This window comes from Cyprinus carpio, chromosome A22, assembly GCF_018340385.1.
Source record: "Cyprinus carpio isolate SPL01 chromosome A22, ASM1834038v1, whole genome shotgun sequence".
NCBI classification, from domain to species: Eukaryota; Metazoa; Chordata; class Actinopteri; order Cypriniformes; family Cyprinidae; genus Cyprinus; species Cyprinus carpio.
Genome location: NC_056593.1, coordinates 1,732,651 through 1,750,090, shown reverse-complemented (window position 1 = coordinate 1,750,090; position 17,440 = coordinate 1,732,651). Strand labels below are relative to the sequence as shown.

The 17,440-nt window shown below is 35.0% G+C and overlaps 1 protein-coding gene across 1 annotated transcript in view; it reads left to right on the top strand.

Annotated features, from left to right (window-relative positions):
• LOC109080143 (receptor-type tyrosine-protein phosphatase S-like) overlaps positions 1-17,440 on the top strand; it is a 135,579-nt gene that overhangs the window by 49,266 nt on the left and 68,873 nt on the right. Inside the window, exon 4 of the mRNA XM_042712281.1 lies at positions 482-623. Coding sequence (XP_042568215.1) covers positions 482-623 — 142 coding nt within the window. The remainder of the gene's footprint in view (positions 1-481; positions 624-17,440) is intronic.

Genomic DNA, 17,440 nt, shown 5'->3' with positions numbered 1-17,440 from the left:
TTGTCATTCCCTATTGATTCGAGCGACTGTTTCTCTACAATGACATCAAATGCGAAGGCACCACAGGAGCCTAATTAACTCTCTCGCATAATTTGAGCTCACAGCAACATCTAGACGTTACAGGACAATTTGGCGCCTTAAAATGGGAGCGTAGCAATTTTTTTTAATCAGAATTCATTGTTGTAAACATGAGAAAGATTAGGGTTATGGGTCAAAAGTTGGGGGAGCTGGTTGATCAATTCAAAATTATTCAGCTGGGAAGTTACATGTCATTTACTAAGACTGTTCCCCCTAGAGCAACTAAGAATTAAGTGCCATGCTCTCGAGGCACTTGGGATCTGTAATTCTCCAATTCTGGGATTGAATTCACAGTCTTTGTGTCTTCAGGCCAGATTTTTAACTACCAGGCTACTGTTAATGACATTTTACCATGAAACATTTGAATGTAATAAACTGACTCAATCTTTGTCCTCTCACACAGACAATAGAGTTTGATGAAGGTGCGGGGGCAGTCCTAAGGATCCAGCCTCTCCGGGCGCCTCGAGACGAGAACATCTATGAGTGTGTGGCGGAGAACAGCGAAGGCGAAATCAGTGTCCAAGCTAAGCTGTCAATTATCAGAGGTAAGACTTAAGTCAAATGGGTTGACAGTTTTTTTGTGAACCAACCCTTAATGTTATGGGTTTCTAATCCTGCCCCTAGAGGGCCACTGTCCTGTAAAGTTCATCTGCCTGGACGTTTCTACGCTACAAAATTTGTCACTGCAGTGGTATCCTTTCAACAAGTACACCCTTTTACCTTACTTACCCCTAAAAGGTACATATTGTACCTTAAAGGTACATATCTATGCCTAAATAGTACATATTAAAACTGTTTATCAGGGTACCATTCCAGTAACAGCTTTTGCACATTGTTTTCTGAGAGTGCAGTGATCCTGAAGATCCTGAGTAGTTGGTTTAGGTGTGTTTAATTAGGGTTGGAGTTAAACACTTCTGGAAGTTGACCCTTCGGGAGCAGGGTTGGATCCCCCTGCTTTAAGTGTGCACTCCCTCCAGTACTCGGGACCCACCTCCCAGAAAGTTTAAGATATGTCCCTGTTCGACACACTAGGAAGCTGATGAGTTGAATCAGATGTTTTAATTAGTGAGACATCTAAAACATTCTGGAAGGTAGGTCCCTAAGACTGGAGTTGAGAAACACTGCCCTACAGGACCATCTCGGGAAATGGGGAAACTGACCAGCGTTCTCTGGTTGAATGTGACCTAATCTTACTGTTGCAGAAACTCTAAATCTGTCCTAGCCAATAGCAGAACCTCTGTCATCCTAAACATCAAGTTATCTGTTTGTTCCCCATGCGCTGAGGTCTAGCCATCTGCTTCGTCAATGCCGAGTGCTGGAGTAGGCAGCTTGCAGGCTTCTTCCTGGGCCCTAACCCAAGCCGAGGGTTTTTGTAGGCAGCCCAGTTTTACATGAAAATCCTGGCTTTGGCAAGACCCATGTGGCTCAGGAAGGAACACAGGCGGTAGCACAAGGGGAAAAAAACGGCTGCTGTCCCCTTCGCTTTCTTATCCCCATCTGCTGTGGGTCCGCATTTACATTGAACCTCATCAGTAGTGCAAGCCCCATACACACTCGTCCAAAGGACGACACATGTGTCCGCACATTCCCAAAGGAGAGCGCCACGACATGATTTAAAATCAATTAAACTGTCCACTATTCCAGCTGCAATTTGTGGTCTCCAGCGGGTTCTTCTTTCATTTTGTCCCTGGCTAACTTCTGAAACTGGTGACTTCATTAAGTACCCAGTCACCTTGCCGTCTTCAGGGTGTGTCTGCTTGCCTGCGGCAGAGAAAACATGGGAAGACTTTGCTGTAATTCTGCCGGTGCTCTTTCCAGGGGCTTAGGTTTGTTTTTAGCTGCCTTCTGGCTGCCCACAAGAACGGTGAGCAGAATGCTTAAGATGTGCCATCTGCTTTTCCACCGTGTCGCAGAGTCCTCTGAGAGTCCTTGGAGGAGTCTCGGAGAAAACTGAGGCAAAGACACCTGCAGCCATCACTGCTGCTTCTCCTCCGTGTCATTACGGGCGTTGAACCCTCGCTTCCCCTCCTCCGCTTTCTTCTCTCATAGCCTCGCTGTTTTTCTCTTCAGTCTGACCCTGGCTTTCAGCCCTTCTTGGCAGTCTTGTCCACCAGCGACCCAGAGCAAGCACTTCATAGAATCTAACACCAACAGCAGCCCAGGTTTTGCCATCTGCTCGCTTCCTGCGAGGTGTGAGACGCTCACACACTTCTTTACACATTCAGGTGTGCCTGGTCTTAGCTTGCCCCTGGTCACGCTGTGAGAACGCTGGGTTAGTGAGTGAGAATGCTGAACCACTCAGCAAAATGCTTGAAACAACTCAACCACAAAATCCACAACATGCAACATGCAAATCCAAAAAACACAAGACCACCTCCAAAAAACATTAGCTCTTTTCCAAAACATCATAGGCTAACTCCAGATGTGAAGGCTTTTGTGAAAGTTGGCTAGTTTTAGCAGCAGCGCAGGCTATATTATGTGGATAAGGCAATCCCAGAATGCACTGCGCTAGGCTCAGTGAAAAAAAAAGTCCATACAAGATAGCAAACAAGACCAATAGCTGTCTATTTTAAACAAGATTTGCGTCTACGGTCTATTTTAATCTCATAAGAGTGTTTAGCATACAATATGTTAGCAAAGAACTGATGTAATATGTTGTGGGTCAATAAAATTGGTTAGGGTCATAGATGCACTCTTTTACCTTCTATTTATTTGTGTAATGTATTTTTAAACTTATTCAATTGTTGTGGTGTTAGGTTAGCAACATGTCAGCAAGAAACATTTGCAATATGTTGCAGATCAATACAATTGATAAAAAGTAGTTTGGTTTAGGGTTACACGTGTATTATTCTTCTTAGTGTTTGTTTGTTATGTAGGCCTGTTTTTATGCCTATTAGTGCTGTTAGCTTAGCAGCGTGTTAGCTGGCAGCTCTTGTTTTCTCTTGTGGATTGATAAAATTGATGTATTTTTAAACTTATTGGCTTACTGTGCTGTTAGCCTAACAATATGTTAGTGGGACACATTTGTAATATGTTGTGGACTGATAAAATTGTTAAAAACAATTTGGCATAGGGTTATAATGCACTATTTTAGCTAATATTTGCTGTATATTTTTATGCTTATCAGTGTGTTGAGCTGTTAGCTTAGCAACCTGTTTGCCAAAAACTCTTGGACTCTGTTGTGGATTGATAAAACTGATAAAAATGCTAAGTTTAGGGTTACAAGTGCACTATTTTACCTAATATGTTTGTGTACCAGATATTTTAAGCTTATTTGAGTGTTGTGCTGTTAGCTTAGCAACCTGTTTGCCAAAAACTCTTGTGATCTGTTCTGGATTGATAAAATTATTAAAAATAATTAGGTTTAAGGCAGTGAGTGCACTATGTAAGATAATATTTTGTATGTGCTGTGTATTTTGTTGCTTATTAGAGTGTTGTGGTTTGTAGTAAACTCAACACTCATAAAAAAAACTTTTATTAATCAGATATATATAGATTCATTTAATAAAGGTAGTTATGTTTAGGGTTAAAAGTGTGCTTATTATAGTGTTGTGTTGTTAGCTTAGCAAAATGCTAATGGGAAACTCATTTGTAGTCAATTGGTAAGTTGGGTCTTTTGTGCGAGGAGCTCCATTTGAGTTGCTGCCTATGAAGAATGTCCTAAATCAGTGCTTTATTAGAAGGTAGAAGCCTAAGTAGACAGTGTTCTTATCTTTTTGTCAGTTTGCACTGCTGTCTTCACCTCTTCTCATCTCTAATCTCATCCTACACTTCCAGAGTTTGCGCTGTGACCCTTCCTCCTTCAAACTCTGGGCGCAGGAACTCGTTAGCACCACAGAGCCACAGAGAATAATCTCACCGCAGCCCATGCCCGTTTGATAACACACTCTTAAAATTCCACAACACCCCACAACAAAACCCGTTTTTTTTAATAATACGACTGCTCTGACCGTGGTGCTCGCCGCCACCGAACCCCTTTTATTAACCATTTTTTGAACAACATCCACACACACATCCACCAAAAAATACCACCCCCTCGTTTTCCCCACTCAACAACAAAGCACACCTTAAGAAACTCCACATCACTTTTCTCTCTCGGTGTCTAGTTTGAAGTGTCGTTGCCTAGACTCGCTCAGCACTTTGTGGATCCACACAGCCGAGTGCGATTCATGACTCCATTCTGAAATCTCATCGTTTCTGGGGCTCACAGATTTGATACGGGCTGCTGTGCAGAAATCAGCTCAGTCTATAGCATCATCTCACTCCTCTCTCAATCTTGTCATCCATCTCTGTTTTTTTCCCACAGCTCTTTCTTCCTTTTTGCAAGTATCTACTCCATTTTCTACTGAGATTTAAATACATAATTTTTAATAATAATAATAATAATAATAATAATAAAAGTAATTTTTATATATAATTTATTCCGTTTATTGAAAATAATAAAAAAAAAAAAATAGAGGACATGTATAAATAATTTGAAAATATTCGAAATATTTATATTTATTTTTATATATAATTTATTCCGTTTATTGAATTTATTTAATAATAATAATATAAAAGTATAAATTAATTTAATAAAAACCACAAAAAATAAAATAAATAATTCATGAATAAAACGACATCCCAAAAAAAATCACAAAACATCTACAACAAAAAATAATCATAATATACATGTGTACTGTGTATATTTTTATGTATGTATAAATACACACACATACATGTATATATTTAAGAAATATATTATGTAATATTATAAGTATTACTTATAATACTTATAATATAGTAATACTATGTTAAATTAATATAAAAATATTTTCATATAAATTTTAATTTATATAAATTGTGTGTGTGTGTGTGTGTGTGTGTATAAATTTATAATTTATATTATAAATATATATATATAATATATATATATATATATATATTACTTTATCAGACTTGTTCAAGGTTATATATATATTATTATATATATAATAATATACTGTATCTATATATATAGATATATATATATATATATATATATATATATATATATATATATAAAACAATGAAATTTATATTGAATTAAAAATAAAATGCATAATTATTTACACTTTACAATAATAAAATGCAATAGGTGTCATGAACAATACGTCTACAACCAATAATAATAATTTCTACATATCAAATTGTATATAAGTTTGTGTATTATTAACAAATATGAATGAACGTAGATTCATAAATGCTGTAAAAATATTGTTTATTGTTAGATCATGATACCTAATGCATTGACTAATTAACAAATATTTAAATTGAATCATTCTGTAAAACAGTTTTTAAGCTCATAAGACTCATAGTGGTCTGGTTTTGAGTGTTTGCCGGTTTCCGAAGCTACATTTCAGTGGAAGAATGTTACACGTCTCTCCACATACCTAATAAACCGCAACACTGGATGCACGGCCCAGGGGGATTGTGGGTATTATCTTCAGTGTGTTCTTAAAGCCCCGCCATGAGTGATTTGGAGTAAAAGAGCACAGCTGATTAGCGTTCCTGCTGTTCTCCGGCGGAAGTGCTGCGTCCAGCAGGGAAAAGTGCGTTATAAAACATCAGTGCGCCGGAGGCCGTGCCTTCCACAGTGTGTGTCTGCGACTGAGACGCGCGGCGTATAAACCAGAGCAGAGCCTGCATTACTGTGCTTTCCTCTGTTTTAGCATCCAGTTTCCGGTCATTGTGTCACATCTTTAAGGTCCAGCAAACGCCGTCCGTCTCTTTCTCCTCATCTATTGATCCTCTTCTCTGAATAATCTCTCTGTCTATGGCTGATCCGCGGTCACTATATGAGCCGGTCATTAGCGCTGGCCTGTGTTAGCAGAGTCCAGTTACACACACGCTGTTGGTTAGCTGTGGCACAAGTGTGTTTTGGAGCAGATTTTTTTTTACCTGTTTTTACCAGTATTTGTGTAATACAAAATTGTTTTGTAAATCAATTATTGTATAAAAACTTTTAAAATAAATTATATTATATCATATTATACTGAATGTATTATATTATATTATACTATTAATATATAAAAAATAATATCACATCATATTATACTGAATGTATTATATTATATTATACTATTTATATTTAAAAATTACTTGCACAATATAATTTAACTTAAAAAAACAATATTCACTATATTTAACTATATATATATAAGTTTTTTTTTTTTTATTCCATTTTTATGCCATATAATAGATATCTATATATATAATATTATATATATATATATAGATAGATATATAGATATTTTTCATTTTTTTTTGTTTTTTGTTTTTTTTTATTGGCATTTTTTATGCCATTTATTGCAGGGTAAAATTGACTCTAAATCGCTATATGACATTTTTAAGTATTATATATAATTCTTTCCCTTTTTTACATAGGTTTTTAAGTTCATTTTAATTTTCCTAATTTGCACATTTGATAATAATAAAAAAATATTTCTTTAAAAGGACTAAAATACTGCATTAATGTACATTTTAATGTAAAAATGAATGAATGTGACATTGAAGTATTGACTTGTATCACTTTAATGTATGTCATCTAAATTGTACTTTTTAAAAAAATATTTCTTGAAAGTTGCCATCTAAAAAGATAATGGTAAATGGACAAAATATTGACATTTTATATGTACAATTTTAATATTTCCTAAGTTACATTTTTGACGTTTTCATAATGTTGCACATTATTTTTAGCTAAAATGTAAAAAATTTAGTTGTCTAAAAAAAATATAGTCAGCACAAAATGAGCTAAACTTTATGAATATGTCATCAAGAAATATTGTCTTAATTTAAGGGACATTTTCCCATTCCTATTGGATTTTATCCGAAAGATAAAATCATTTTTAATATTGTTTTCTAATGTGTGTTTACATCCACCACTGAATGACAGTGAGAAGTGATAGGACTCTTCAGTGTTTTCTGTCTCAGTTGTGGAGGTAATGAAGATCTGGATTAGATCAGTGTTACACACACAGCTGTATTTGCCCACTGCATTATGACTGTCTGCGTCAGAAACAAAAGCACTTCCCCTCCGCGTGCTCAGCTGCTCCCCGATGCATAATGCGTTTGTTTGGCTGCGTTAAGATCTTGCAAAATTCAAAACGACAGTGTATTCACACTATCCATTATCTCCATTATTGTTTCCTTTGAAAGCATGAGACAGTCGTTTAGTATCCAGTGTCTGTTTATATAGCTTTCCTGCTTTGGGACTCAATCTCACGCCGTTCCCGTTGACAACTGCCGCCGCTAATGATGACCGCCGCTGCACCATTCCGCTAATGATGACCTTTTGGGTAAATCCTGTTGGTTAAAATAAATAAAATATTCATATATATATATAGATATATATATATACATATATAGATATCTCTATTTATATATATATATATATATAATTGTAAATTAAAATTATTTTTTGTTTTATTATTTTTATTTGTGGTGAACCAAGAAAGAAAAACATGTATTTGGAATGTACATACATACATGCATACATTAATAATTTTTATATATTTATTTGTAAATACTTAAAAATATAATATTAAACATTTAAAAAACGCTTTAAATATTAATTAATTATTAAATCATTATTTCATTATTATTAATTAATTAAAAATAAAAAATTTATTTGTTGTAAATGTTTGGCGTTTTATTAATTCATTTTGTTCATGCGGATGTTTTGTTTTGTTGTTATTATTTAAAAATATAAATATATATTTTAAAATATTTATAAAAAATATTATTTTTAAAATATATTTTTATTTAATAGTTTATTAATATTTAGATATTCTAAATGCTTAAAATGTATAAATTACTTATTTTTCATACATTTACTTAATTATTTATTTATTTTTAAGAAAGGTACATAATTTTTTAAGGGTACATGTTTTTTGTAAATATGCATGTAAATATGCATGATACACATGTATTGTCACATTTAGGAAAAATATTTATTTAAATATATTTAAAATATTATTCAATCACCCTGGTAACAGTCTTTATTTATTTATTTATTTGTTTATTCATTCATTCATTCATTCATTCATGATGAACATGTAGGAAAAATATTTAGAACTTGCATTTATTTATTTATTTTCAATGTATTTATTCGTGATAAACATATAGAAAAAATATTTAGAATTTACATAAAATTTTGTATTGTTTTTTTTTTTGTTTTTTTTTAAACTTATAAAATAAACTTTAAATATTATATACCCTCCCTGCTTTGGGACTCGCTCTAGCTCTGTTCTCACAGACGACTCGTGTTTGCTGCCGCCGCTAATGATGACAAGCTGCTCACTTCCTGTTTGCTGCGGAGAGATAATTGTCAGTCGTGGAAATGGGGTTAACCAAACCCCCCATGTCAATCAGACGTTTGCGTGACTCGCGATTGTTTACGGCGATGATGAGGACGGTGGCGTTTGATCCTCAGCGCTGCTGTCAATCAGACGTTTGCGTGACTCGCGATTGTTTACGGCGATGATGAGGTCGCTCAAGAAGCACCTCGAGGAACTTCACCGCGGGCTTCAGGAAGGAGTTTGGCACTCAGCAAAACAATACGAAACAAAGATACAATTAACTCCAGCTTTTATCCGCTTTGATCCAGTGATCCTGTAGAGCTGTCATCAGGCCTGATCGGTCATGAGGACCGAGGGGACGCAGAAGAGCATCAAACACTCGTCCACTGAGTCACGTAACGCCTGCTCTGCGCCTCGGAGGAGACGATGGAGAGTCACTGAGGTTGATTTGTGTCCTTCAGGACATTTCAGACATTGTTTTTCTCATGTTCTGCTTTCCAAGATCTAGTTCTTCACCTCTGTTGAACGCTGTGAAGTCGTCATGTAGAGTGATTTGTTTCATACTGCGAGAAGGGAAAAAACATTTAAATGTCCTAAATTCACCCGAGTCTAAAGTCTCTCCAATTCCCACTTTTATTTTATTTTTCTTTTGTGATTTTATTTTATTTTATTTATTCCCATTGTATTTTATTTTATTTTATTTAATTTTATTTTATCTTTTATTTATTATTATTTTGTCTTTATTTATTTCTAGAGATTTATTTTATTTTTTATTTTATTTTATTTTATTTTATTTTATTTTTTATTAGCTGTGCATGCACTTGATTGTAATATTTTTAAACAATCATTTTCTAAATTACCATTTATTTTTTTATTAAATGTAAAACTGCTTAATGTACATGTTGGAAAAAAAACATATAGAATTTAAAATAATTTCATTAAAAAGAAAATTAATTATTACTTTTTTTAATTAGCATAGAAAAAAAGTCCTGAATTGATTGTTTTTGCAGTGTAAATGACTATGTTTGCAGGTTTGTTAGTAAACTGGGTGGTCTATAGGCTTTTTTTTACTCCTAGTATATTGAAAACACCTGTTTAAAATTAATCATAGACCATAAATTTTCATCCCCCCCCCCCAAAAAAAAAAAAACTTTTATTATTATTACTACTACTTATATTATTGTATACTGATTTATTTTTCTAACTGCTGAAAAAAATAATATTATTATTATTATAATTATTTGTAATTATGCTATTATTATTATATTATGACGATAGTTATTATTATTATGATTATTTTATGATTATTTTTAAATTGCTTTAAAGAAATAAATAAAGATGTATAAAAATGCATTTAAGTGATCTTGTATATTTGTATTTCATTAAAAACGAAAAAAAACAACTTGATTATTACACATTTTATTATTATTATGTTTTGTAAGTGCTGCTAATATCTATCTATACTCTATATATATAGCTAATTACTATGTAAATTCATATATTATATATATATATACAGAACTTAAAAAACGCTTATTTTTAAGTTCTGGAATGGCCTATTATTCATGTTTTAACAATTTTTGTAAATATGCTCGATGTACATGTATTTAAAAATAGTTTTTAATTATATTTGTAATTTACAAGTATTTTATAAAATAAAGCAAAAATGCACAATGTACATAAAAATAAAAATAAATTATAATTTAATTATAGTTATTTACTTTTAAAAATGGACTTTTTTGTAAATATGCTTAATGTACAGATAGAAAATACATTTAGAAATATAAATATAGTAAAGTAAATTAATAAGGATTTTAATTATAATTCTAATAAAGTATTCTTAATTATTATTATAAATATACTTATATGTAAAACACATATTTTGTAAATATGCTCTGTAAAAGGGTAAAAGGCTTAATATACATATAAAAGCATTTAGAAATGTACATCAATTAAAACTGAAGGATTTTAACCAGTAAGGGTACATTATTCCAAAATTTACCTAAATGTGCATTCTCAAAATATTAGCATTAATTTGTAATATTTTTCAGGTCTATAGAGGACGTCCCTGAAAAGTTGGCATTATGTTTCTGTAAATAAATGTTTCCTTTTTGGTGCATTTAGCAGATGTTTCCCTTGACTCTTATCCAGTTTTTTTTTTTTTTTTTTTTTTCATTTCATATTTCACCCCAGACTCTTACCCTCACAATAAAATAATAAAGCATTCAGTGGCATTATCAGTGTATTACCTTCCAACCTCTCATTTATCAGGACCTTATTTTGATGAAATCCACACTAGCACATTCAGGGTTTGTGCTTCCCTAAATTTACACAAAGTAAATACTAATGATGGCGAATGGGAGCAGGAATTGGCTCCAGGACTGAACATGGCTTCTTTGACATTGTGCTCAGAGTTTGCAGCGGCCTAAAGGTCTCCAGGAGCAAATGAATAAATGCAGGAAGGCTGTTTTTGGTCTGGAGTGATACTTAACACTCAGGTTGTCAGTGTCGCCGAGTGCATCCGTCTCTGTCAGTCTCGTCTCCCTCCCACTTAACACTCAGGACATCAATGACACCGAACAACATAATTATCCAGCATCCCCGTGTCCCTCCGACTGCATCCTCAGTCTCTTCACCCCCCACTACCCTCACGATCCGTCCCATCCGCTCCCCGCGCCCCCCCGCCCCACGTCCTCATAAGATACTAAAGAGTCCAACCCATCAACAGAAGCAGCTGGACTGGGTCATCAGCCAGACGCTCCGCCGCACGCCGCCGTCTAACTCCACAGCCCACCACCAAAAACACATCACAGCAGTCAGTGTCTGATCGTTTGCCACCGCCTCGCTGTTTACTTTAACCCTTGCCACCGCCTCGCTGTTTACTTTAAGCCTAATTAATGCTAAATACTACTTTTCGCAACTTACTTTAAGCCTAAATAACTCTCCTTCGTCATCTAAATGAAACGTACTTTTGAAATAAATATTAGTTTTATATTTAGAATTAAACATAATATTTGGCCTTCCTTTTAGTATTATACATCATATTAGATCTTATAACTAGTATGTTACATGCTATTTAGGCATATATTTAGTATTTTCTATAATATTTCGGCTTATGTTTGGTGTTTTATATGATTTTGGGGTTTCTTTTGTATTAAACATGATGTTTGCACTTATTTTTAGTATTATACATGATAGATGGGTTTATGTTTACTGCTTTTTATTTACTAAGACTTCTTTAATATTATGCATGGATGATTTAGTGCTCATATTAAGTACTATTATTGTGCTAATATTTATTATATTAAGAAATTAAATAAATTATATTATTTATTAAATTAAATAATTTATATTTTTGGAGAGTTTTTGTATTAAAGGGCCCCTATTATGCTTTTTGAAATGCTTATAATTTGGTTTCAGGAGTCCCCAACAACAGATTTAAATGAATGCAAGGTCAAAAAACACTTTTATTTTCTAATAATTTGCTTTTAATTGTGCCTTATTTCTCAACGACTGTCAAACGATTCATTTGAAGATTCATCTTTCCAAACCCCTCCTTTGCATAATGTTACTCCGATGACCCAGTCTGTTGTGATTGGTATTATATAAGATATTTGGGCCTATATTTAGTATTTTATATGATTTTTGGGTTTATGTTTTGTATTATAGATATTATAGGTTTATATTTAGTATTGTGCATTATGTTTGGTCTTATCTATAGCATGATACATAATGTTTTTCCTTATCTTTAGTTTATTTTGGTACTATTTTTTCATAGTTTTAGTAATATTCATGATAATTTTTATTAGTTTTTTTTTATATTATACATAATATTTTGTCTTGTTTACTATTATTTACTATTAAAAGTATCCTTATATTTGTGGAGGTTCAGCTGTTGGGTCCTATTAGAACAGAGGCGATAAGAAACACCAATCTACCAGCGGTAGCTGTGAATCTGTTGGGTCCTATTAGAACAGAGGCGAAAAAAAACACTGGTTTTAAAAAACCACAATAAATCAGAAATAAATACCTATCACCAATCCAAACCTGAAATCAAACAGTCAACCACTCACACCTAGGCACATTAAGAATTCAAATGCAAATGCAAAGAAGCTCTGCTCCTGAAGAGCTGCCGCTGAACAAATTTGCTAGTAAACAGTGACTTTAAAAAAAAATTATAATAATTATACATTTTAAGTTAATTAATAATGTTTTTTCTTATTGTATGAATATCTAAATTAATAATATATTATATGAATTTATTTAATATTAAATAAATAAATAAGATTTTCTCATATGAAATTCCCAAGGTCTTGCATTCATCATTCTCTAGCTGCTCTAGTTGAAATTGGGATGGTCGGAGATGGCGTCCTTGATCCTGTAGCAAACTTAAGGCAGACCAGTTGGCATATACCACTAGGCATGGTGCCGAATGCAGAGGCTGGGCTGCGATAGTGTATCTGAAGAGGCAGAAATGGGATTCACGCTCCTTAATGGAGCATTATGTGTTTCCGCCTCCACCCTGCAGCCCTCGCTCTCTCTCTCTCCGCGCCCAGTCCATTATTCGTTTCCCTGCACTTGTGTCCCTGTCTCCTGTGCAGCAGCCCATGCTGACGGCGCACTGTTTGACGTGACAGGCCAGCCGAACCCAAAACGCCATGACCGGTGACTCTTCCAGACTTCATCCAGCAAGCGCACAAACTCTCGTCCGCTCCTCCGTGCACTTCCTGTTATGCAAATTGAGCTGTTTTTGGAGCGCAGGAAATTAAACCGACCACCTCTCAAATCCACACAGCTGGGGCTACAGATTAGTTAAATGTCGTCTTAGTTCTGCTCTTGAAAAAGGGCGTCTTCCTCTTCCCATCGTGTGGTTTGTATCCCATTTTTCTCTCTTTGGCTCTTCCGCCAGCTGTTCTCCAACCCTCGCAGAGTTCTCGGAAATATTAATGTGTTTCTACAGCCATCTCTGGCTGTGGCGAGAGCTAATCAGTTAACCTGATTAAGGAACTAATGGAATTAAATCATTTCTGTAAGTGAAAATAAAAAAATAGCCAACACTTGGGAGGATACATCTGTGGAATTTGATTCCTCCCCTGAGACTTTTATCAGCAGAAAATTGTTTGCTGGAGAGCAGTTTTTAAAAATGCACACTTATCAAAGAATGCTTTGTGTAATTATGAAATGTGTCTCTGGTTGATAAAGCTGTTAATAAGAATGCCACAGTCCCGGCAGAAGGCGGCAGTTGTGTATATATTACCTATTTATTTTGATGTACAAGCTGCAATAGCCATTTTACTTTTAATCTATGATATGAAATATTACACCTGCACGGATAATGAGCTTCAGAGATCATCATTAATCAACTAGAACTCATTTGCTTATGGACACCCAGTGGCAAATGCTAGGTATCATACAAACCCACTCTTAGTATTTGGTGTTATATTTCGTATTGTTCATGGAAATTGGTCTTTTATTTGTCACTACGCTTATATTCTCAAAAGAAAAATCATCAAGGTGGCAGTTGTGTATATATTGCATATTTATTTTGGTGTACAGGCAGCAATAGCCATTTTACTTTTAATCTGCATGGATAATGAGCTTCAGAGATCATCATAAGTCAATCAAAACTCATTTGCTTATTACCATGGATGCACGTCTGCAAATCCACTTGCGCTAAACTGACCGCTCAGGTTAAGAGGCTTTGCACCTGTCACTTGCGTAATGCCATTAAATCACAAGCCACAATTAAACGCAATTACAGATAATAACAGCCAGTGAAAAAGCCCCTGTCAAAGCTAACGGATTGAAGGTTTGAGGGTGAGGGGCGGGGGGTTCAGGACGATTTCAGTGGCCTTCTGAATCGGTGAATGTGCAGCTGTTGGCTAAAGTGGCCAGTGCACTCATCCTGCTATGCTGATCATCATAACAGCATCATTATCATCGCGGCTTAACAGCCTCTTAGTCAGGCCAGGGGCGGCCTTCAGAGCCGCCCAGATATAAACCCAGTACGAGGCCTGTAATTGCATTCCAGTTCTACATTTCAATTTATGTAGCACCTGAAATGCACAAAGATAGGGGAAAGCTGTGTTTTTGTCTAATGGGCAACTATTTGAAAGCCTCTGATTAACCCTCTGCGGCGAAAGCGGTGTTTTGCTAATGAGGCAACTATTTAGAAAGCCTTGATTAAACTTGGAGTCTAAGGGTATGTTTGGGGCTGGAGACGTTTTGTCATGCCCTGACATTTGTGCTTTTTCAGAGTTCTTATAAATATCTAAATGGCTAAAGTTTAATCTCACTGTAACTCAGCACAAAACTGGGTATAATCAATATGTGAGCCGCATGTCTGTACATGATGTGTTTTGAGGAAAAAAAAAGTTATGCGTGGTTAGTGAAAAATAAATGTTAAATCACTTGAAATAAGGCAAAACACATACAGAAAATGGGTTCCAGGAATTTTAGGAAACTGGAGCTTGTGCTAGGAATTTTTTTTTTAAATGATGTTGAAAACTCATCTTGCTTACTCATACAGAAACAACTATTGATTTAAATTTTCTAAGCACTTTTGGTTGGTAAAGTATATGCGAGTAGGAGTCAACTATCATGACCTTCACACCTGGAGAAGACAACGGCCTGCATAATGAGCTGATAATGAGCCTTTCAGTCGCTGTGTCACTGAGAGGGACTGAGTTACAAGAACGAATGTGAGGACAAGAAATAAATCTAATTAAATTTTATGTTTGTAGTTATTTAGACTATATTTAAGTATCCACAACAACATAATGTAATATTCACTTGTGAGTGCCAGTTTAAACAGTTTATAGGAAAAAAACTCAAAGCTGAACTTCAAACGCTTTTTGCCCATTACTCAGTCACACCTCCTCAGAATCCTTTAACAATCTTATTCTACAACAAAATTATTGTTATTGGTATTATCATCATTATTCTTATTATTATATTATTATTATTATTATTATTAGCTATTAATGTTGAAACGGAGCTGGAATATTTTTTTTACAGGTTTTTTAGGGGGGAATAATTTGAAAAAGAACAGCAATGATTGGTAATTTGTTACAGTAAAATTTATGTTACATTTATATTATTTACATCAAGCTTTGAATGGTATAGTAGTGTTTATTGATATTGAAACTCCATAATATTTCCACTGCTTATACATTTAGTAAGGAAAGTATTGTTTGGAAAAGTCTTTGGAAAAAGTCAACTAGTAAATGTTACACGTTATGTGAAAACTAGTACATCGTATATAAATAAAAAAAGAGACGTAATCATGTTTATGATCGCTGCTGAATAACGTGCTTCATCTTTTTTGAGGAAATCCAAAAACTCAAAATCCTCAACCAATCACTCTGTTGGGCGTGCATTAGTCTTATTCCTCCCATGCGAAAGCAAACAGTAAATAATAAAAACTTGAAAGAACGTCTTGCTCGTTGTCTTATGTTGTGTGGGCGTATTCAAACGCGCGCGCTTCAGTGAAACATTTGAAATCTCAAAAGCGCGGCTCGGCGCGGGGGCGTGCGTGCCATTAGAAGATAATGAAGCGAAGGACGTTGAAAAAACAGACATCGCGTGGTTTTCATATGGATTACTTTCCACGGAATATTGTTTTCAGCAGCCACTTGTTTAGGTTAAGTAGACATGTCAGGCTTTCTATAATAATCTCTTCCTGTCTCTGTTGAGTATTCACTGAGTTACAGTTCCATTTAATGCGTTTTGTACTGAAGCTCAGCGCAGATAAAAAGGCTGCAAGACCAGCATCCTTGTTTGTTATCTTTATTTTATAAGTGCACAATTTGTGTTAATTTGTCGATGCAAAAAAAAGTAGACCCTTCCAGATTCGACAATTGATGTATGCTTATCTGTACGATCAAAAAATGAAAGTGTAATTTTTTTTTTTTAAGGTTTTTTTTTTCTTTTCGGGGTTATTCAGGAAGAAAATACCCAAACGAGTAAAGACACGCGTTAATCGACTCCAGAGGGTTAAAACTGTTGTTTGGGGTTATGGGATATCACAAGGCTAGTGCTAGAGAGGTAGATATAAACTCCTGCCCAGACCTCAAGCCTAATGTAAGTCAACTGGTTGCGACAATATCAAACAGCTGTTTTGGAGGGCATAGCCACCTAATCATGTGATCAGATTGGTGGGGAATGCTGGAATTATAACTCCAGGGCTTTTTTACCAGGAATGCAAGCCAGGCAGGATAGGGCTAAGGGTTCTTGGCACGGATATGCATGCACTACTGCCTGATTTCCTTCGTATTTTACCAGAGCAACTGACCCTGAACCAATTTGAGCGTTGGAAAAAGTACATCTGCAAGGCAAATTCTATTTCTAGCCCTTCTCCATTACTATTAGCCGAAGAGGACATCTCTACTTTGGAGTGCTCACGGTGAGCCTCTCTTAGTGGATGATTCCAGGTCAGTGCATCCCAGTGACAATATAGATACGCTTTCCGTTTGCATTCGTATGCCCACATTCATATATAAGCAGTGGTAGCACTGTGACATGGTATTATTGCAGCTCCTGTCTCAACCTCTTTCATCAACTCTATAATAGAATTTGCATTACTTTGACATTTCTATCAGTGACACTGTTTGCTGCTCTCACTCGCCCACCACCATTCCAAACTCCCCAGTACTTGCCTCCTTTAATTAAGCTCAAATCAAATTACTTGTTTTGTGTTTAAGGCTTAATTTGTGTGCATTGCAGAAATCCTATTCTGGTATCACAGAATGGATAATCTAGCCATGGATCACATTTACAGCAAACACAAAATGTTTCTTTCCAAAAGGCTGCTTTTGGATGGACAAGTATCTGTATCTTTTCCCCCGTTTTAACGTTTAAATATCTCATCTTTGCTGGTTAATAATAGGCAGACATAATGCTTCCCCAGCCAACACTGAATAATTGAACATGGAAATGAAAGGTCATTGCACAAAACATTGGCTCAAGTCCTTTCTTTTGGTGTCAGGGCCTGTGTAAAAACAGTTTCCGGCACTAGCTGCACTACGCGGGTTTCTTGTAATGTC